At 41.5% G+C, this 21,692-nt stretch overlaps 1 protein-coding gene across 4 annotated transcripts in view; it reads left to right on the top strand.

The window, feature by feature from the left end:
• Window positions 1–21,692, top strand: part of jmjd1cb (jumonji domain containing 1Cb) — a 125,546-nt gene that overhangs the window by 78,559 nt on the left and 25,295 nt on the right. For 3 of the 4 annotated variants that reach the window (XM_046377809.1, XM_046377812.1, XM_046377811.1), the window contains 5 exons: window positions 11,795–11,900; window positions 12,064–12,188; window positions 13,043–13,186; window positions 14,665–14,706; window positions 21,077–21,347. In XM_046377809.1, coding sequence (XP_046233765.1) covers window positions 11,795–11,900; window positions 12,064–12,188; window positions 13,043–13,186; window positions 14,665–14,706; window positions 21,077–21,347 — 688 coding nt within the window. The remainder of the gene's footprint in view (window positions 1–11,794; window positions 11,901–12,063; window positions 12,189–13,042; window positions 13,187–14,664; window positions 14,707–21,076; window positions 21,348–21,692) is intronic. The other variant, XM_046377810.1, reaches the window with a different exon arrangement.

Below are 21,692 nucleotides of genomic sequence, written 5' to 3'. Positions count from 1 at the left end.
ACATGAAAATATGTAAACATAGGGTCTAGATTTTAAAATGTGGGAACTCCCCTTTAAAGTCCAATGACAACAAAATTTCCCAGTTAAACTTGTAAAGGTAGACAGCATGATGGCATGTCATTTAACAGCTGTTTGTGCACAAAGCAGAGAAAATTGCTAACCCATGCTCACAGGAAACATGGTGGTTTTTGCTTTTATAAAGCTACACACACTACTGCTCCAATGCTGTGACATTCCATCATATGACAATGACAGTCTGAACAGTCAATGTGGTGCAGAAGCTGTGTGATAGATATTTCAAAAGCATCAAGAAATGGTGTGACATCTATCGCTGGACAGTCACAGTTGTTTTGTCTTCTTTTGGCGATTGTAGTTAGACTCAAAAAGATGTGCATCATCTAATGTGTACAGTCTGTAATATAGTTACAGATGCTATATATGTAATCCTTTTACTCACGTTTTGTAAACAGTGGTGTTCACTTGTGCATAGTTAAGTCATGCTCAGCTGCCATACCAGCTTTGATACGGACACCTCTTTCCCGATACAGCAGCAGGCCGTAGCTGTTGAGCTCAGTCACATGCTAATCACAGGCAGCACGGCTGGTTGTGCCATCCTGCTTCAGAGACCTGCTTAATACCCAGGACCTAATATAATGAGTCTCATCACTTCACAGCTTGCAAGTGACATTTGAAATCATGGCAATGTGTACAACTGATGGGCAGCTGACTGTGACAAACATGTACATTCTGTGCCTGTGTGTAATTATGATAGTATTTCTGCTCCAATGGGTAGATGTAGAGAGCATTCTAGCAACTGAACACTTGTTATATCTTGTATTATACTACAGTGATTTACTTTATTTTCAGTCATTTTTTTTCTGTGAAAGTGGATCTTTAACAGACAAAATGAGAGACTTTTACTTTAAAAAGTCAGATCGTCTTTCCTCCTCAGCCCTGTGCTCAAACCTTTTATTCAGTCCTAAACCAATCCAGTATACTCAGAGGTATTGTTTTTGGGATCCTAGAGCCCAGTTTCGGCATACACACCGCCCAGTCGCTACTTGTTGCCAGACCGCACATCCAGAATACACATACTCCCACTTCTCCACTTTCCCAGTACCACCCATCAGCTACTGCTACTGCTGCCAGCTGAAGTGAGGGAAAGTGGGAGCCTCACTCTTCTCTGGCACAATTAACTGCAGAGAAGTACACACTGTCTCTCTCTCTCTTTTTCTTTCTTTCACTCACTGACGCACGCACGCATGCACACACACACACACACACATACAATAGCATATATGATGACTTTGGGCACTTTTCGTAACATTACATCTATTTATCCATTTCCTGGATACTGAACAGTAACTTGCCTAACCGTATCCTAACCATAACCTATATCCTCAATGAGGACACAGCTTTTTGTTCTTGGACAAGCTGTCCCCAATTAACTGGTCTTCAGTCTGAAATGTGTCCCTCAGCGTAGCCTAAGTCAGAAACACACACAGACACACACACAGACTTGAACAGCAGGCCAGCCCACTAAACAGTGACTTCATTGTACAGTTTATGCCAAACAGATTGTAGCCCCCCTACCTCACCCCATCCCCACCTCCCACCCACCCCCTTCCTTCCTGCAGTCTTCCTGTCCAACTGGAAAAACAGAGAGGGGAGTGGCCACGGCTTCACTGCTCTGAGTGTGTGAGAGTGTGTCACAGAGAGCGTCAGAGTGTTTTTACTGCTCTGTGGGGTTCATAGGTCTCCAGAAGAATAGGCAGCTCTGTGCGGGTAAGGGTGATTTAAGAATAGAGGAATCTGTGTGTGTGTGTTGAGGCTGAGGGGAAGGAGGTGGAGAATAGAAGTGTCACTTTGACCAAACTACACACACAGAGCTCAGTAACAGAGCAGTGTGTTTTCCCCAGTACTGTGCTGCTAGTTGCAGCAGTTTCCAGTCTGTCAGTGCGCTGTGTAGTTTGAGTTGTTTGTCATCCTCAAACCAAGTGTGTTCTTCCCACACAGGTGCTTCTCAGCTTCCTGTCAATCAGTCAGAATGTTCTAACAGGCAATGCATAACCTCAGAACACCTTTAATTATGTTGTCACATCAGTTGTTGATTGCAGCTTCATTAGAATAAGGGTTAACAGCACACACCCTTCACTTCAAAAGCCCTCAGGATCCAACTGTAGTGGTTCATGGTCCAGCTACTGGGTAATTTGATCCATGTGACCAAGCTATTCATTCATACTTATTCATTCACAGTGAATCAATCTATCACTTGTGGCTTTCAGTAGGTTAAAAGAGACTCTTAACTGTTTGTTGACACTGTTTGGAAGAGCAAATCTTTAAGCAAAATTCAGGTGATTTCTGGTGGTGAATTTCCTCTGTTAGTCAACAAATATGCAAATTCAAACCAACAATCAGTGTATTGTGTGCCTGATATAACCTGTGTTATTACCACCAACATGTACACATATACACTCATTGTAGTTTGACTCAACCTCAGATACTCACTAGAGCAATATTCAGCAATATTCAGCAATCTTTTTGCTGTCTGTCCTATTTTCTCTGAGTGCCATTAGCAAAAAACCACACTGATAATCTCCGAGAAACAGTACCACAGTTGTTTGTGACTGTGTACATGCCTACTTATTCCACATAATTGTCAGTTCTGTCTATGCAGAACGTTCACACAGGCAGGAGAACCCATCTTCTGAGATTATCACATAATGTTAAGGTTCTTTATTACATACTTCATTGTTGCAGATGGAGAAACACCCCACTGAAGTAGAGCACCAAATAGGCCACATGTTATATTTTTATGAGGTTATTATAACGTTGTATGATTATAAGAAGAGCAGAGGAGCTTCTGATGCTAACAGCCAAGCTACTGCTCATGCCAGATTTGACTTATTGTACTGTGGTGCTTCCGCCTCCTGTGTGTCCTCCAGCATAAGAGCAGCACAGAGATCAGGGAGGTCAGAAAATGTTGAGAAATGGGCTAACATGTTCTTGGTTTGTGTTATTTTCTGATGGTTATTGACAATAAGATAAGGCTGTCAAAAGTATCGAAGTCCCGATACCTTTTCAATACCACGTTTATCTGCACTTGACCAAAAGTAATGAAACTATAAAAACATTAATTCAATCAGATTTTCTGCACAATGCTGCATCAATATTAACATTGTTACATATTATAAGTGTTTGTATATGTTCAGTGACTTTTTTTGTATTATATCATTCTAGCTTTCTTCTTGATTGGATATTTGTTGTTATTGGAATGACAGTGTACATTTAGACTTCAGTGTGACATATTTCTGAGTGAAATGGAATATGTGGACAGTTCAACAGGGATTTGATTTGGACCTGACTTGGCAAGCATGGAGTCTGTGAAAGTCATTTGGAGCAGGATACTGCCAGCTATAAAGTAGACGATGACGACTGGTCTCCACGCTTGCCTACCTCACCTGAGTTGTTGCATCAGGAGGCAAAGAACAGGAGAGATGAATAGATTAAACCTCAACCATATTTTTCAGAAATATAAACAGAAATATAAAAGTTTTTCCAGCTGATGTCCTAACACCCCTGTCTGACCATGAATTTTGCTCCTCTGGGCACTATATTCCACAAGCTTTCATGATGGGTTGTAGAATGAGTCACCAAAAACATTAACAAGAGTAGGCTTTATGTACACTATATAGATAAAGTTATTGAGACACACCTCTTTACTATTGAATTCAGGAGTGGGATGGGATTTCTTTTTTTAGGTTTTGGGCTGGGACCCATACCCCAGCAAAGCTCCATAAAGACATGGTTGGATGAGTTTGGTGTGGAAGAAATTGACTGACCCACACAGAACTCTGACCTCAACCCCACTGAACACTTTTGGGGTGAACTGGAATCGAGATTGTGAGCCAGTCTTTTTTTATCCAACATCAGTGTCTGACCTGACAAATGCTCTACTGCATGAATGGGCAGAAATTCCCACAAAAACACCCCAGAATCGTGTGGAAAACCTTCACAGAAGAACATAAGCTGTCTGTGTATATAGAATGCATTGTCATCAAAGTCCCTGTTGGTGTAATGGTCAGGTGTCGCAATACTTTTCTCTATATTGTGTATTCCTTTATTTACTCTTAAAAGTCTGACAGTGGCAGCTGCCACACACAGAGTCACATACACTCTTCATTAATGCCATTCAGCTGACAGTGCTGCCTCAGTGGTTTTATGCCCTGTGGTGATCCATATACAACACACTCTCTCCCTTTACCCTACGCCCTGCTGTCACATACTTCTATATTCATCCCAGTGTCACGTTACTTTGACAACATCGAACCATCACACCGAAACACATGCCCACACAGACGCCTGTGGTGTCAGTTCACACTAATGCATGATATAGGGATTACCTTACGTGTGTTTTCTAGATCTGTAGCTACCAGCTATAAGCCTTTCGTTTTAGCAGGTTACCTTTGGTTTAACCTATTGAAATGACATTTTGTTCGTCTTAGTTAATTTCATAACTTGACCAAAAGACAACCGACTCACTTAAGTGTTTTTTGTTTTGGGGGCAGCCGTGGCCTAGAGGTTGGAGAAGCGGCTTGTGATCGGAGGGTCACCGGTTCGATTCCCCCACCAGACGGGCAGGAAAAATTTGGGTGTGGTGGAGTGATTAATGCGAAAAATGCCCCCCCCCCCCCTTCATTAGCCGGCTGATGTGCCCTTGAGCAAGGCACTTAACCCAGTATGCTCCCCTGTGTGTGTTTCACTGCATTTGTTTTGCATGTGTGTTCAACTAAGGATGGGTCAAATGCAGAAGACAAATTCAGTGTGTGTATGTAAAAATATATATACTGCCAATAAAGCTGATTCTTCTTCTTCTTCTTTTAGTTGCCATCATATGACTTGAATAAGGTACTTCAATCAAGTCATAATTGCACTTATAAGTATATGTGTACATAATATGTATACATACAGAAGTACACATATATATTGATCCATAAAGAATATAGCTTAAAATATAATACAAATATAAGATACTGGTACCTCACATAAGTTCATTCTGTCAACAGTAATCAATCTGAAATCAGTTTATCAGGTTCACACAGTGTGATGGGATATTAGTCCATTGTTTTGTTTGTTTCTAACTTTATTTCTGAACATTCTGAAGGTTCTGTATGACACCATAGATTGAATCAGCATGTTATTTCTTATACTGCTTATATCTCATTTTCAGGCTACAGCAGGTGGTCGTGAGTATAATCAAATTCGTCATTCTTTTATCTTCTCAGCCAGCAAAAGTCAGTGGAAACTTGGTGGATGTTTAAGATGTATCTGATCTTTATGTATGAGAGAGAAGTTAGTAAATATCTGGACAACATTTTCTAAAATTAACATAGTGTTACATCCACAGTGACTCGGCCACAGCTACAGTGCAGCAAATAAATTTGAGCAGTAGCCAGACAATCCTCAGTCACGCTGTCCTGCACTGTACTCCTGGTACCTGTCACATACATAAAACATACATACACATGTCCAATCTTCATCGCTTCTGTCTCTGAGCAGTAATAAGACCATTTGCACCATAACGGGTGTTTGACGTCTTTGACAAGCCATCTGTCTTTGTCTTCTCCACATATATGTGAATGTGTGTCACAGTTGTTGTTATGTAACTAATTTTCTGATGCACAAGATGTCCTTGTGTGACACTGTGTTGCGTCTGCCTCAGCCCTTTGTTGTATTCACAGCAGGGTTTGAACAAATAACCTTGAGTCATACAAATAGTCAAAGGAAAATAAATAAAAGCTGCTACCCATAATGTAATTTAATTAGTAGATCATAAATTATCTGTATCTGCTTTGTACAGCACACAAGATATCTTTTTCATTTAAGTAGCACAAAGCCATCCACAACAGTCTCGTCATCATCATCAGCAGTTTGCACATCATTGCATGTCATAGCACACCATTGTTGCCACTGTTCACTTGATTCTCTGCTTTTACTCTATTTCATTCCAGTTTGATGAAAATAAACCAATAGGTGTCAGGTGACCATGTTGCCTTGGTAACACAGTGTCTGTGTGTACCATGTCTAAACACGCCAACAGAAAAGATGGCTTGGAGGTAGCAGAAATAGTCTCGGGCACATAGATGTGTGTTATTTTGTGTCACATAAAGCTAAACATAGTTACCACAGAAAAGTGTGTTCTTTATGAGGCTACTCGTTTTGATGTCAGTAGAAGATTCTTCAGCTCCAGTGTTTCATGCTCTTCTGTGGAAAAATATGTCTGATAGCGGGACAACTTCATTAACTTCAGCACACATCAAAACACAGCAGTTAAAGGGGTGAAAATGAGCACATCAGCCCAAGTGTCCCGTTTTCGTCACAGCCGATCAGTAAACATAAACTAAAGTAAACATAAACTATAAACTATGAATAAGAAGGTAAAGTAAAGCTATAATGTGCATGTGTGCTACATCAGCTGTTGTGAAAAATTCAGCAAAGAATGAATAATTGTGCAAAAACTGTCAGGAGGTAAACAACATGGTACATGTGTAATTATTGAATATTAAGGTGCATGTACAGTAGACAGTATGTGTCCAGTACTGTGTTGCTGGATGTAAACAGTCAGTATGTACAAGGGTACAGTCCATTGTTACAGACTCCTGTTTGCTGTTGAGGAGTCTGATGGTGGAGGGAAAGAAAGAGTTCCTGAGTCTGGTGGTCCTGCACTTCACACTCCTGTTCCTCCGGCCTGAGGGGAGTGAACAGAGCTTGTTGGGGGTGGGTGGGGTGCTTGATGATGGAGGCAGCTCTCCTGTGGACTCTGCACTGGTAGATGGGCAAAGGAGTCCTGGTGATCTTAGACGCAGCCTTCACCACTCTCTGCAGGCCTTTGCGGTCCATGAGTGTAGAGCTGTCGTACCACACTGTGATGCAGCCGGTCAGGGTGGACTCAACAACGCAGCTGTAGAAGTTGCTGAGGATCTTTTGTTGACATGCCAAACTTCTTCAGCCTCCTCAGGAAGTACAGCCGCTGCTGAGCTTTCTTCACAAGCTGTGTGATGTTGAGTGTCCAGGTGAGGTCCTTACTGGTGTGGACCCCCAGATATTTGAAGCTGCTCACCCTCTCTACTTCCAGTCCCCAGATAAGCAGTGGCTGATGAGGGCTCTTCTCTTTCCTCATGTCCACTGTCATCTCCTTGGTCGATGTTTGTGATGATAGGGCTGAAGTCCTGTTCCCTATTCTGATAGACTGAGGCCTGCCAGTCAGAAAGTCCAGAAGCCAGTCACAAAGGCACAAAGGATGGTGTGTAGTCAGAGGGAGAACAGTTTGTGGGTGAGCTTGTGGGGGAAGACCATGTTGAATCCGGAGCTGTAGTCAATAAAGAGCATTCTGATGCAAGAGCCTTTATTCTCCAGGTGTGAGAGGGAGATGTGCAGGGCTGCGGCGATAGCATCTGAGGTGGACCTGTTGGGCCGGTAGGCGTACTGCAGGGGGTCCAGTGTGTCCGGGTTAATGCTCTGAATGTGGGTCAACACCACTCACTCGAAGCACTTCATAATGATTGGAGTGAGTGCTACTGGCCTATAGTCATTCAGGGAGGTGGGGGGCTCCTCTTGGGGAGGGGAACTACTCACTCTGTGCGGCCCCTTCTGAACCCTCCTGCAGGTGGTTGGCCTATGGGAGGGTGAACCCACCTCGCCTATTCGGGCTGTGGCCGGCCGAGTCCCGTGGGCAGAGTCTTGGCCACCGGGCGCTCGCCTGCAAGCCCCAACCCCAGGCCTGGCTCCAGGGTGGGGCCCCAGTAACGCCGGTCTGGGCGACATACACGTGCCAAAGTTGCCAGAGTTTATTTTATTCATTAGAGGTTTCTGAAGCGCTCTTGGTCAGACCTGTCACCTAGGACATGTTTGCCTTGGGAGACCCTACCAGGGGCCTTAAGCTCCTGACAACATAGCTCCTAGAATCATTCAGGTGCTCAAACCCCTCCTTCATGTTAAGGTGGAGGTTCAAGGAGGGTTTTTTTTTTTGTATTTTGTTTTGTGCTGTGGGAAAAGAGGAAAGATAGATGGAGATAGGATAGAGAGGTGGGAGAGGGAAAATGTGGGGATAAGGGGGGTAGAAAGGGGAGAGGAGTTTGGGATAAGGGGGAGAGGGGCAGAAGGGTTAGGGGGCCAGAAGATGGAAAGAGGAATGGGAGAGGGTGACAGAGGTGACCATTTGTCTCACCTCCCTGCTCACCTCCAGGGGGCTGAGTGGGGAGGTGAGGCAGATGGAGGGAGGTAGGACGGAGGAATGAAAGGTTGGTGGAAAGAGGAAGGGGTGAAGGAGACAGAGACAAGGGTTGGAATGGGGTGGAAGGATGTTTTTTTGGGCAAAGCTACTGGTGCTCAACCTAAGCTGAACACCCTTTCTTGAGCAGTTCTTCCTTTCTTTCCTCCAACAGTTTTACTCTTGTCTCCAAACTCTGCTCACTTGTGGCTAGTTGTTTCTTTTCTTTCTCCAGTTCTTTTAATTTTGTCTCCCAGCTCTGTTCTTTTTCAGCCAGTTTTTTCTTCTCTTCCTCCAGCTGTTTAACCTTTGTCTCCCAGCTCTGTTCTTTAAAGGCCATCTCCTCTCTGAAGTTCTCCTGCAGGGCTTCGTATCTTTTCTGCCACTGATTGTTGTTTTGGACAATTTTAACTATGTTGGCCTTCAGCTGGCTTGAGACCTCACTGGTTGACATTGTCCTTCTGCATTTGTCTCTTTTTCATTGCCTTGATCCTTTTAATTTTCTTTTTCAGTGCCTTTCTTTGGTCAATCTTCACACTCTTTACATGAGCAAAGAAGACTTTCCTCCTCTTCTTTGTTTTCAGGAAGATTTTTTCTTCTCTCCCTCCAACTGGCTGAGTGTTGTTTCCCAGTTGTGTTGTTTTTCAGCTTTGCCATTTGTGACATCTGTGATTTTATTGTCTTGTTCCGAGAGTACTTGCTTCTCAGGCTCTAGTCCCTGAATGTCCAGGTGCTCGGTGTCATCAACCAATCTTTGAGCCAAATGTTTGCCCTGTCGACATCCAGGCAGACATTAGGTTCACTATACCCTCCCCATTCTGTTTCTCATATGTTAGGCCTCATTCAGACCAAATCGGGCATTGTGGTGATTCATTTTGAGTGTGGACAGTGCATTTAGACTGCAGCGGTGTGGGCTGCAGCGAGTTCAGAAATAAAAATACAACAGCCCTGCAGCTGAAAGTTGAAACAGACTCAATTTTTGATGAAGCGCAACCCAACATCATGCTGGCCGTGACTTATCACATAACCTTGCAAAAACGCTATTGTTGTTCAGACTGTTTACAACTTGCTCCGAGTTACTGTTATGTTGTTTGGTACCTCAAACAACATCGTACTGCCAGGAAAACTGCACACACAGGGGAAGAGAAATGCTCTGTGAAGTTGTTGAAGATAAAGAAAGCCTTTTGTGTGAATGAGGCATTAGTGGCTGTTGGTATTTGTTTGTCTAGTGTGAATGGGGTATAATATTATGGGTATGAAACTGAAAATAAAATGTCCTTATGAGAGGTGGTATCTTTCTGCCATGTACTGAAAGATTTTTATGCTTCATATATACATGTCTGAGGTGAATCCAGGGTTAGAAGTACCCTTTGAGAATCTTGAGGAAATCTTGGTGGTAAAAGCCAAAGATGTGCATCATATGAATAACATAAAGATGATGTTTACACATTCATTCTTTCATTGTTACTCTATGTAGAATCAGCTGTGTGCTTTTGATGTAATAGTGGTAAAAGAACTCATCAGAACAACAAAACATAATTAAGAATATATAAGGTTTATGCTGACCCTCTGTAGCACTGCATTCCAGTGTGCTATTTTTAGTATGTATGCTGGCTTAATTTAGAGCTGAACAAGGCTATGAAACTAGAACACTGCAGCAGGATGAGAGCGAGCCGGACAGACAGTCGAAGAGGAGGAAGGTGAAATGAAAGCCTTGACCTCATCTCGTCTGTTCCAGCACTCCTTGTCTCTTTTTGACTCCCGCAGCTCTGCACTGTGAGTAGACATCCAGGCTGCTTTGATAACTGGAGCCTTGTATTACGTTTCATGTCTATCCCATGAGGGCTATAGAGGAGCTCTGTCGTGAGAGAAGGATTATCTTTCGAGATGAATGTGACTGCGGCGTTCACTTCTGAATTATGTTTCTGTATGTTTTAGTTAATATCTTCATGGACATTTTGTTTTCTGTGGTTAAAAAAAAAATGAAGTCAATCATCATGACGGTGGATGAATGATAAACATAAGATGAAAATGCTTACCATGTTTATTTTTTTTATTATTTTTTTAAAGATTTTGCTTAAGTTGTCAAGCTCACCACTGACTTCCTCTGGGTGACAGGAGGTGCCTTTTTTTTCCACTCCTTCCTCCAGCACAAAGACATTTATTTTTGTCAACTACCAATACAATGCATCAGCCTGATGCATGATGACCTCTGATCTTCTCCACTAAGGGAAAAACATCCCACTATGCAGATGCATACATTATATTTGAGATTTGAAACTAGTAACAAAGTACTGAGAATATGAACTTAAAAAAATCTCAGAATGGGCAAACATCACTACAAGCAGTGGTGGTGTTTGACTCAATATTTCTTTAAGAATGTGTTCTGTTCATCCATGATTCACATGTGCTGCATTATCACCTTGAAGACTCCCCAAAATAACCTCAGTTGACCCGGGCACATGCAGACATACAGCCACACAGAGCAGTAAAGCTGAGTGCACTGTCACTGTGGTGACTGAAGTTTGGTTTCCTCTTCCTCCCTCTGTCTTCTGTCAGCATGGTGTGCATTGTTGCTTTGTCTGTGTTTGAGTGATGGAGTTGATTTTAGTCTTTCTTCTGTTTTTCTGTATTTCTGCTTTCTTGATTCTTGCAGTATGTCTCCTTCTCTCATCTCACTCACCCTGGGTGACCTGCTATTCCCTTGTGTTGATATATGTGTGTGTTTGTGCTTTTTTGTTCCACAGAGAATTTCTGCTATGCTATGTTTATTCATGACTGCACATCTGTTTTCTTTTGAATATTTGTGTGAGTGGGTGAATGCTAGCTTGTGTTGTGAAGCTCTTTCGGTGGTCAGTCAGACTAGAAGAGCAGTTCATTTACCATGTTGTACTGGTCCTCAATAACAGAATAGCAGTCTTTCTTAAACTTTCTCAAAAACACTTCAATACCTCTTAATAAAGCTGTACTTGAACGGTGCTTGATTTGATGGTAGCTCATACTACTGTTGTTCAAATTTTTTACTCTTAACGTCTTCAAAAAGACCCAAAAATTGTAGTTTAGCAAACCCCAGTAGTTTAGCAAACCCCTGCACCAGAAGCTCAGGAATTACTCCTTGGTTTGACAGAAATGAAATTTTTCATGCAATTATCTTCCAACAGCAATAAAAGAATATATAATATTGGGCAATCTAACAATTCTCAATTGAGATAGATCTTGAAGGGGACCATAATCTACTTCTCAGGTGAATTGTTGAGATTGTCGTATTTAATGCCCTCTCACTTGTTCTTCCAAACTTCACATTATCTCATTGACTAGCAGATGTGTCTATGGGAACATACCAGTAGAGTGATATAGCCAGTCTGATGGCTATGCTGATTTGACATGGATCTTCCTTGGATGACATATTGTAGAGAATATTACAGTTACCAATATCAGCGTGGCATATGAGAAGCTTGTGCCAAGAAGAGCTTAAATCCAGTGTTCTATTTTAATATTGCAAAAAAATGTGTGTGTACCTTTCAGGATGAGGTGGACAGTCAGAACCCAGTGTTGAGAGACAACCATCAGCTCCATGAAGAAGTGAAGAGCTGGCTCAAAGACCAGAAAGTGCAAGAAATTTTTATGCAAGGTAAGCTATTTTTTTGTTCCTTTTCATTGCATCATTGTTGCATTAAGTGGTAGTGATTTTTTTGCTGAATGTTTTGAGCGGTTTTGCTCTGTTGACTGTGTGTCACTCAGTCTGCTCAGTCATCTCATTACTAGCGTTACAAACTGTTTCCTGTTGCTTCTAGGTCCCTATTCCTTGAATGGCTACCGTGTGCGTGTATACAGACAAGACTCAGCCACCCAGTGGTTCACTGGCATCATTACACACCACGATCTCTTCAGTCGAAACATGGTCGTTATGAATGACCAGGTACACCCACACTCACACAATGTTGCTCAAAATGTATGTGTACATTTTCTTGTGACCACTTGTAATCAGACACCATGTTTCTTTACTCAAAGATTTTTTTACAGACGATTTGTTGTGGAAAGCAAGCGTTTAAGGGAAGATTTTGATTTAAAGTTGACATTAATACATTAATCCTAATTTCTACTGAGTAATGAACATGAGTAATAGCCATCTGAAAATTAAGCTTACCTTCACATCCACATCCCTTAATTACCTTTTTTTTTGTAGTTTGTCCCAGCTGCAGTGTTGCTGTTGTCTAATTTTCAGTGACATTGCTGAATCTGAATGCAGGTTGTTGAATAAGACTTGGCATTAAAACAGTAAATAGTATGTGTGTAATTTCATCTTTCATATTTCTGTTGTTGTGGATAAAAGGTTGTGAGTAAATTGTTATACTATTTGTTGACTAAATTGTCACCGTAAAAGTGACAAAATCTTGCAGCAAAATCAAAAATATTTTAACATTCTGTATGATTAGCTGATGTCAACCCTGTGATGGACTGGTGACCAGCAAGGGTGCACTGTACTTCTCACCCGTTGTCACTCGAGATAGGCAACAGCCCAACCCTAACCGTGCACAGATAAAGCAGGATGGATGGATTTATAAGTTTTTAAATAGCTAATGTACACCTTAAACTCTGTCATTGCAAGGTGTGTACATGAAGTCTGTCTTCATCTGGTTGTTAAAATGAAATACCATGTGATTCTGCTGTGCAGCAGTGCACCACCAGTTCCTATGGAGACAAATACACTATTTAGCTATCTAGAAGTGGTTCACATGTGTATTGTGTAAGTTTAATCTGGCGTCTTTTCAGGTGCTGGAGCCTCAGAACGTGGATCCATCTATGATCCAGATGACCTTTCTGGATGACGTAGTCCACTCCCTGCTGAAAGGAGAAAACATCGGCATCACTTCCAGACGAAGGTCTCGATCCAGCCAGAACAACAACACTGCCCATGTGAGTACATACACACACAGCAGCTAATGTGCCCAACTGATCACAGCATTCTAAGAGCTGACATACACACTAACTGCTTAATATGATACTGACATATTTAACTGTCTGTGTTATGTATTCAAAATGCATAAAAGTACAATAGCTAAATTAGGACATTTAATAAAACAGAACATTGAGTACATTATGATGTACTGTAGCTTTACATACAGGGAGCAACAGGAGCTGGCAAGATAAAACATGTTTCTGGGTAAGAAGTAAGTTCAAGTTTGAAGACCCTGCATATGAGGTCTCATAAAGACACAGTTCCATTAATGTGTCATCAACAATTCACGCAGATGATGTCCTTCTGTCCAGAGATTACCATCAGACCACTGTGCGAAAAATAAAATAACCAGCGTACATATAAACCAAGATGGGAAAATGTGAACATAATGGAAGCCGAAAACAGAATAGAGGACATTTTGTAGCGTGATTTCAGCCAGATGAGATGAATCCATTATTGACGGTTTCAATTATAAGCAGGTGAATGAAAGTGTACGATGACTTTGCCAAAAAAATAATCAAAAAAAAAATCTGTTGGTCGACACCTTTCTCCGTCCATGTGCCAAGTGTTATTGTTTGGGTGATGGCTCCTTTGCATGACAAAAGAAAAAGAGAACAACGGCAACACATTAACAGTTAGAGTGAAACACTACACATTTCACATTTTGCACATGCTGTGTTAATGACTTAAAATAGATGACATGTATTTAGGCCTGCAACTTCCAGTTATTTTCATTATTGATACATCTACAGATTATTTTCTCAATTCATTGTCAATAAAATGTCAGTATATGTCAAGCTCCTTTGTGTATGCTCCACCTGAACGGAGCCAAAAGGTGGTAATTTTTGTTGTTTGTGTTTTTGTCGCTTCACCAACTGTTCATTAGACCTCAGCATTGTCTGCATTGTGTCTGTTTATCTGTTTGACAGACATTGGTCAACACAGTCTCCCAGTGCCTCCTCAAATCTTATATCAATCATAGCTCAAATCTTTGTTGCATAGATGTTTTCATTTTCTAATAGGGCAGTTATGTGATTATCTGTGATTTATCCTAACTGTTTGACCCATGTCTGCTGCATCATTTCCCTGCTTCCTCACTGTTTCTTAATATCTTTAAAGCTAAAGAAGTTCTTGTGTTGTTTTGTTAAGCTTTAAGTCAAAACTCAACACATAGACTTATTTGTTGTACTGGTGGTAACCAGTACAACAAATATGTCGGCTCCTTTCATGAGACAGTGATGTCAAACACTATTTATGCTATGAGGCACATATGGAAGGAGCTCAGAGATGAATCAGTCCGTAGAACAATCAGCCAGTCATTTCTGGTCCCGCAGTCATTAACAAAATCTCTCCTTGTTCCACATTTTCTTTATATTCATTTCATTTTGTTATTTTTCTCTTGATTTTTTTTTTTCTTGTTGTTGACACATTAAAGATGGCGGGAGGGAGACCCGGCGGGACCACTGGCAACACTCAGGTACCCCAACCCCCCCCCACCACCACCACCACCACCACCATCACCACAACCCTCCAACCCACCAGACCCACACTTTCTACAATACACGACAAATGAAGATATTTAAGTCCATTTAAGTGTACAGTTACAGCTGACATACATGATGTGTGCTTGCCTTAAAGAAAAGACACAGTGCACAATAAGCTTTCCCTAATTCTAAACATTTCCTTCTAGCCAGCTCTTGAGTTTATGAGACAAAGCTGTGAAAAACTTCAAACTATATTTGTCAATATGTTTTTACATACACTGAAGTTCTTAACCCACAACTGATTGAACACACCCATGCAGCATGCAGTGAAACACACAGGAGCAGTGGGCTGCCATGTCAGGCGCCCGGGGAGCAGTTGGGGGTTAAGTGCCTTGCTCAAGGGCACATCAGCAGGTTATGTATTGTAACCAAATTTGATTGTATTTTTAAAGGAACAGTTCACCACAAAATAAAAAAGGTAAAAAATACCGCCCTTACCCGTAGTGCTGTTTATCCAGCTAGATTGTTTTGATATGAGTTGCAGAATTTTGGAGATATTGGCTGGAGAGATGTCTGTCTTCATCTTAATATAGTAGAACTAGATGGCGCATCACTTCTGTTGCTCAAAGCACCAAAATACATTTGAATAATAATAATCCACAGACCTTGCGAGCAGTTTCATGTAGGAACTGATTTCTCTCTACCAAACTACACTGTATCACCGAACAAAACGTGCATCTGCTAATGGACAAGAGGCTCATGCTCTTGACAGGGAAAGATGGTTGTCTGTCTGTAATCTTCCTGATTCAGCAATTGAATGAATTAATGACATACATAAAAAAGACTTAAAATTGACTTTGTCTTTCTACTTCAAGTGCTCATCACGTCTTCAGCATAGTCAGAACAATTAACCTTTTCTTTGACTTGTATCCCCCATCTCATCAACAGAACTCAGTTTGACAAGAACTGTTTTTCTCAACATTTGTATTCACAGATTTATATTCCAAATAGTAAAGAGAAGAAAGTTTGTGATAAATATCTGCCCCACCCTGTAGATGAAATGTCAAAGTGAAATATTAATTTAAACTTCACACTGCCATCTAGTGGTTGTGCCTTTGCGACACACTGTGTGACCCAGCATTTCACAATGTACAAAGCACTTGGACCACACCAGTTCCTCAAAGCTGTGATGATAGTGTTGACAGAACTGAATCAGCCCATAGAGGTCAATAGCAAGGTTTTGGTCAGGTGTGGAGTCATGATGTCCACTTTGTGATTCAGGGACTTTAATGACGTGTCATTCTAAATACCCAGTGTGTGAAATTTTGCCCATTCATGCAGTCGAGCATTTGTGAGGTTCAGGCACTGATGTTACATGAAAAGGCCTTCTTCATTCCAGTTCAATCCAAAGGTGTTGGATGGGCTTGATGTCAGGGTCCTGTGCGGGCCAGTGAAATTCTTCTACACCAGACTCATCCAAACATGTCTTTATTGGCGTACCTTTGTGCATCGAGGCACAGTCATGCTGGAATAGAAAAGGACCTTCATCAAACTGTTGCCTCAAAGTTGGGAGCTTAGCATTGTCTTGGTATGCTCTCTTGGTATGCTAAAGCAGTACGATTTCTCTTCATTGGAAATTCAGTTCAGTTCAGTTCAATTCAATTTTATTTATATAGCACCTATCACAATCAAAATTGTCTTTAGGTGCTTTACAGAAACTCAGAGCCTGAAACCTTAAGCAAGCAGACAGTGGCAAGGAAAAACTCCCTTTTAACAGGAAGAAACCTTGAGCAGTACCCGGCTTGCAAGGGAGAACTATCCTGCTGATAGTCGGCTGGGTAAAAGAGAAGAAGAAGGGGTAGACAGGACAGAGAGGATGAAAGAGAGAGAGAGAAACATGCATGCAATAAACATCATACATTACAAAGGACAATCATGACAGGTTGTTATTATTGAAATGCTGAAGAACTATGCATTGTGTTTTTGTTATTTAGCTGATATGCTGTTCAAGTTAAGTATAATAGCACTACATAGAGGAACAAGATAGGCAGATATTGACTGTAGACACTTGGTTTGTCAGAGGGCCGGATGCAGGTCAGCATGTAGCTCTGGATGGAGACATACCTGCAGAAAGATACAGAGAGAAAAAGAAAGGGAGGGAGAGACACAAAACTATGAGTAGAACTGGACACACAGTTAGTGACATAAAATAATGGATCATATGTTGACCTGATGAGAGGAGGGGAGTGGAGGAAGAAGAGGAGAGGAGGTGGGGGAGTAGAGATGGTGGTGGTGTTGAGGAGGTGGGAGAACTGCTCAGTGGATCATGTTTGTGTCCCCTGGCAGCATAGGCCTATAGCAGCATAGCTATGATAGAGATTAAAGACTAAGAGTTAGTCATTCCTATTCTACCTGTTTCTGTCTGTCAAGAAGTGACTGTAACTATGCCTACCAGCCCTACACACTTTGTTTGAGGCTAACTATACGCTTTACTAAACAGAAAGGTTTTAAGTTTAGTCTTAAAGGTGGAGGTGGTGTCTGCCTCTTGAACCCAGATTGGCAACTGGTTCCACAGCAGGGGTGCCTGATAGCTAAAGGCTCGTCCTCCCGTTCTACTTTTATGAATTCTGGGAACTGCAAGTAAACCTGCACTCTGTGATCTGAGTGTTCTATTGGGAATATATGGGACTATTAGATCCTGCAGGTATGATGGGGCTAGTCCATTTAGGGCCTTATATGTAAGTAGGAGAATTTTAAAGTCTATTCTGAATTTTACCGGAAGCCAGTGAAGAGAAGCTAAGATGGGGGAGATATGATCCCTTTTACTGATTCCTGTTAAAACTCTAGCTGCTGCATTCTGGATCAGCTGCAGGTTATTAACAGAGTAATTTGGACATCCTGACAATAATGAGTTGCAGTAGTCCAGCCTAGAAGTAACGAAAGCATGGACAAGTTTTTCAGCATCACTCTGAGAGAGGACGCTCCTAATCTTAGCAATATTACGGAGGTGAAAGAAGGTGGCCTTAGAGATCTGTTTAATGTGATGGATAAATGACACGTCCTGATCAAAGATAACGCCGAGGTTTCTCACAGTTGTGGGCCGAAGTAATGCTGTCTAGAGAGAGAATATTATCAGTTATTCTAGTTCTGAGATGTTTGGGGCCAAAATCAATGACCTCATTTTTGTCTGAGATCCTTGTCTCATGTTCTAATCTGTGTAATAAAATGCTGTGATTTACAGTGTCAAAGGCAGCACTGAGATCCAGTAGAACGAGTATGGAGACAAGCCCGCGGTCTGATGCCATGAGGAGGTCATTTGTGACTTTAACCAGTGCTGTTTCTGTGCTGTGATGGGCTCTGAAACCAGACTGAAACACTTCAAACAGACTGTTCCCGTGTAGGTGATCAGTTAACTGACTTGCAACCACTCTTTCATCTTAGAAACAAATGGGAGGTTGGATATCGGCCTATAGTTTGCTAAGATGTCTGGGTCAAATGAAGATTTTTAAGTAAAGGTCTGATAACAGCAGTTTTAAACGCCTGTGGTACATAACTTGTTGTTAAAGACAAGTTGATCTGATCTAATAAGGAAGCGCCAGTCAAAGGACGTCCTTGAGGAGCTTAGTTGGGATGGGGTCTAAGAGACATGTAGTTGGGTTAGATTTATTAATGCTGGAGGTCAGCTCAGGGAGGTCTATGGGCAGGAAGCTGTCCAGAGGTGGATTAGGACTAAAAGAGGTTTCTAAAGATGGCAGTATATCTATCGTGGAGAGATCTTGATTGATATTTTCTCCAATGTTATTGATTTTATTGGTGAAGACACTCATAAAGTCTTCACTTCTTGGAGCTGCAGGAATGCAAGGCTCAACAGAGCTGTTACTCTTTGTCAGCCTGGCTACAGAGTTAAAAAGGAAACACTGGTTGTTCTTGTTGAAGTAAGGGGCCTAGCCCAGCCTCTGTAAGACAGCCCTATAAGGAGGTCTGTCTAGATACTTTTGTCTATGTAGCGTATGTAGTCGTCTTGCTTAGTCGACACTGTTTACCCCACTGTAATTTCCATCTGGACAGTATTCAAAGCCATAGTTTTTTCTCTTTTAACAGTTCACCCCACGAGATGGCTTCCAAAATTATCAGCATGTTTAAAAATGACAGGCATGTCCCAGACAGGGTCAAGAGCACAGGGCAGCAATTAAACAGCATGGCACATCGACTTTCCCTCAGCAGGAAGCCATCAAGGCTTTTTAGTAATTCTGCAGATATTGTCCTTGAGGTGTAGTTAGAGTTCTGCTGAACATGTGAAGTGTCAGCATCAAACCCTTTATTGCTAATACGTTAGAGTGTTTTCACAAGGTTAACAGCAATATAAGAACATATTAACACCTACTGCTCACTTTTGAATGGGTGACTTAGCCAAGATTTTTACATGCCCTGTCTTGGTTACGTGGAATCTGTGAAATTCGTGACATGGACATGCCATAGTTGTATTCATAAGAGAAGTAAAGATATAAATTGGTGATTTGTCTTACTTATATTTATTACAGTAGAAATGCATCAAGATCAGCCAGGGCCTTCTGTATTTAAAGAAGATCTACCTGTAAAAAATTAGAGTCATTGTTTACTTCATAGATTTTGGCATTTTCCACAGCTGCTCCTTTAACCCCCTCCATTTACCTCCATCAGCGCCAACCAGCACATTACACAATAACAATGGAACATATTTGCATGGAATCTGCTGTTTATTGATGCAATAAATCACCTCACAATTTACATGACTGCAACTGTGTTGCAAAGAATAAATGTGAAAACTTCAGTAATTTTACACACAAATTACTGTTCAGGGTAATTTCACCCCAAGCCAGTATGGATTGTTTAAAACAAACACAAGTCAGTTTGCCTGGTTGCTACATTTTGTTTAGACTGGTGAGACAGATGTCAGTTGAACTGTCTGCAGGCAGAGCACTCAGACAAAGATGGCATCCACCATCCACACTTAGTCTTGATCATATGGCTGGTAATATTTTCTGATTTTCCCTCTCATGTCCTCTGGCTACATTGCCTCAACTCTCTGTTATTTACTTTGTTTCCTGATGGACAGATAGCTTCACTTGATGCTAAACTAACTGCTTCTAATTGTAATGTTGGCTGCTGTTAGCCGTACAGTCGGCTGTCCTATAAGCTAAGAATTTCTTGCCTGACATATGGCCAAAAATCTCGAGCATCTGGGTTTACCTCATGGTAATGTGGCCCACTGAATATGAGCTGTAATGTCTCTCTCACTCGCCCTGTCTGCAGGTTCCCACTCAAACCATAGACTTATCATTGTTATGATGTCAATGAGTTTTAAATTGCTTTCCTCAACTTTTTCCAAAAATCCGTGATAGAAAAGTCATAACTGACTTTGTTCGTAATTCAGAGTGTCTTGTTAACAGTTTTATAGATGTCTCTTTTACAACGGTTGTCTGTGGGGAAAATGCTTTTGTGTCGCAGGAGAATTTTCCACTGCTGAACACTGAGTAGGTACTGAGCAAAACTGGAAGCAAGGCTGAGCAGCGGCAGGGTATCCAGGTCTAAGTAATACATTCCTGACAGGCCCCCCCTCAGTGGGCAGAAGTGCATCTAATCTATATATAAAATGGACTTTTATGAAAAATCTTGCTGTCATGTTTGATAGTTTTTGGTGTTAGTGGTTTGCCTGTCTGAAATTAAGATCTATAGACGACAAAAGACTTGACTTGACATCTTCCTTGTCGATGCTCGATGCGATTCATGTTCTATGGCCAACTTCACTTCAGACGTGTCAGGGCAAAAGGCCCTGAAACGTGTCAGAAGTAACATCCCACTGCTCATTTAAAAAGACATGCTTTATTTTAGACGAAAATTAGCTCGCCTTCAAACAACCTTAAAGTGTCCATTTCGATGCAGTGCAAACATATTAGAGTAGTAACGCTTTGTAACCGTGCTGTACCTGTTGGTCTTGTCCACTAGTTATATTGATGCCTTTTTTTTTTTATTACCTCTCCACTGTAAGGTGCTTGTATACCGTGTTGGTACATCCAGCTGTCCTTCATGAAGGCCTGTGCATTGGGGTGTGTGAGGACAACTGAGGACTCAATAACATGATACATGTAGAAACTCCTGCATCCTCCAAAATTAGACTCCATAAGTAGGACAGTTGAGTGTAGTTTAAATCAAATTAAACATCAGTACGATTCACAAATATTGCAGGGCGGTCATTTTGTACTGCTGCAAACTGTAGAGGTGCACTTAAAAAGCTGTTATCTGAGCATTCAAATGAATTTTTAATTTTCAATTGAGATGTCTGTATCTCTGTGAGTTGACATGTGACTGTATTTATTCTTACAGAGTCATTACACCCGAGCCCAAGCTAACAGCCCCCGCCCGATTATGACCTCATCTGGCCCAAACCCAAAAGGTTCCCAAGGCACACTGGCCTCCCAGCAGCAGAGCCAATCACAGCAAAGCCAGCAGCCAGCCAGCCAATCACACAACTCGCCTGGCGCCAGTGGGCGGGAGCAGAGAGAGCAGCGCAGCTCTCGCTCTTCAAGGAGGAAAGGATCAGATAGCAGTGTTCCAGAGGAGGACAAAGACAGGAGAGAAGAGACCATAGGGAGAGGTGAGGACGGTCACAGTCAGACAGTCAGAAGATTCCGTATGAGCACATTTAAGGTTACCTTGTGATTTTAGTTATTTCTTAAACTCACCTTCTTCCATGACAAAGGGATTGAAATTAACAGTTTTTGCTTTCTATATTCATTATTAATCTTCAAAAAATCTGCTGTATTAAAAAATATACATAGACTCCTAATTTAGGAGTATGTTGTTCTTGAGGATAAAACTGTAATTATTTTTATTACTTTTTTCTAATACGTCTTTATAACAGTAGTTCCATGTGAAGAGGTCATAAGGCTCTGTAGCTTTTGCTGTTTCCGTCCTCCCACCTACAGTATGTTACAGTAAA

The sequence above is a fragment of the Scatophagus argus genome, chromosome 21 (genome assembly GCF_020382885.2).
Source record: "Scatophagus argus isolate fScaArg1 chromosome 21, fScaArg1.pri, whole genome shotgun sequence".
NCBI classification, from domain to species: domain Eukaryota; kingdom Metazoa; phylum Chordata; class Actinopteri; family Scatophagidae; genus Scatophagus; species Scatophagus argus.
The sequence above is the reverse complement of the archived record's forward strand: the minus strand, read 5'-3'. Positions and strand labels throughout refer to the sequence as shown.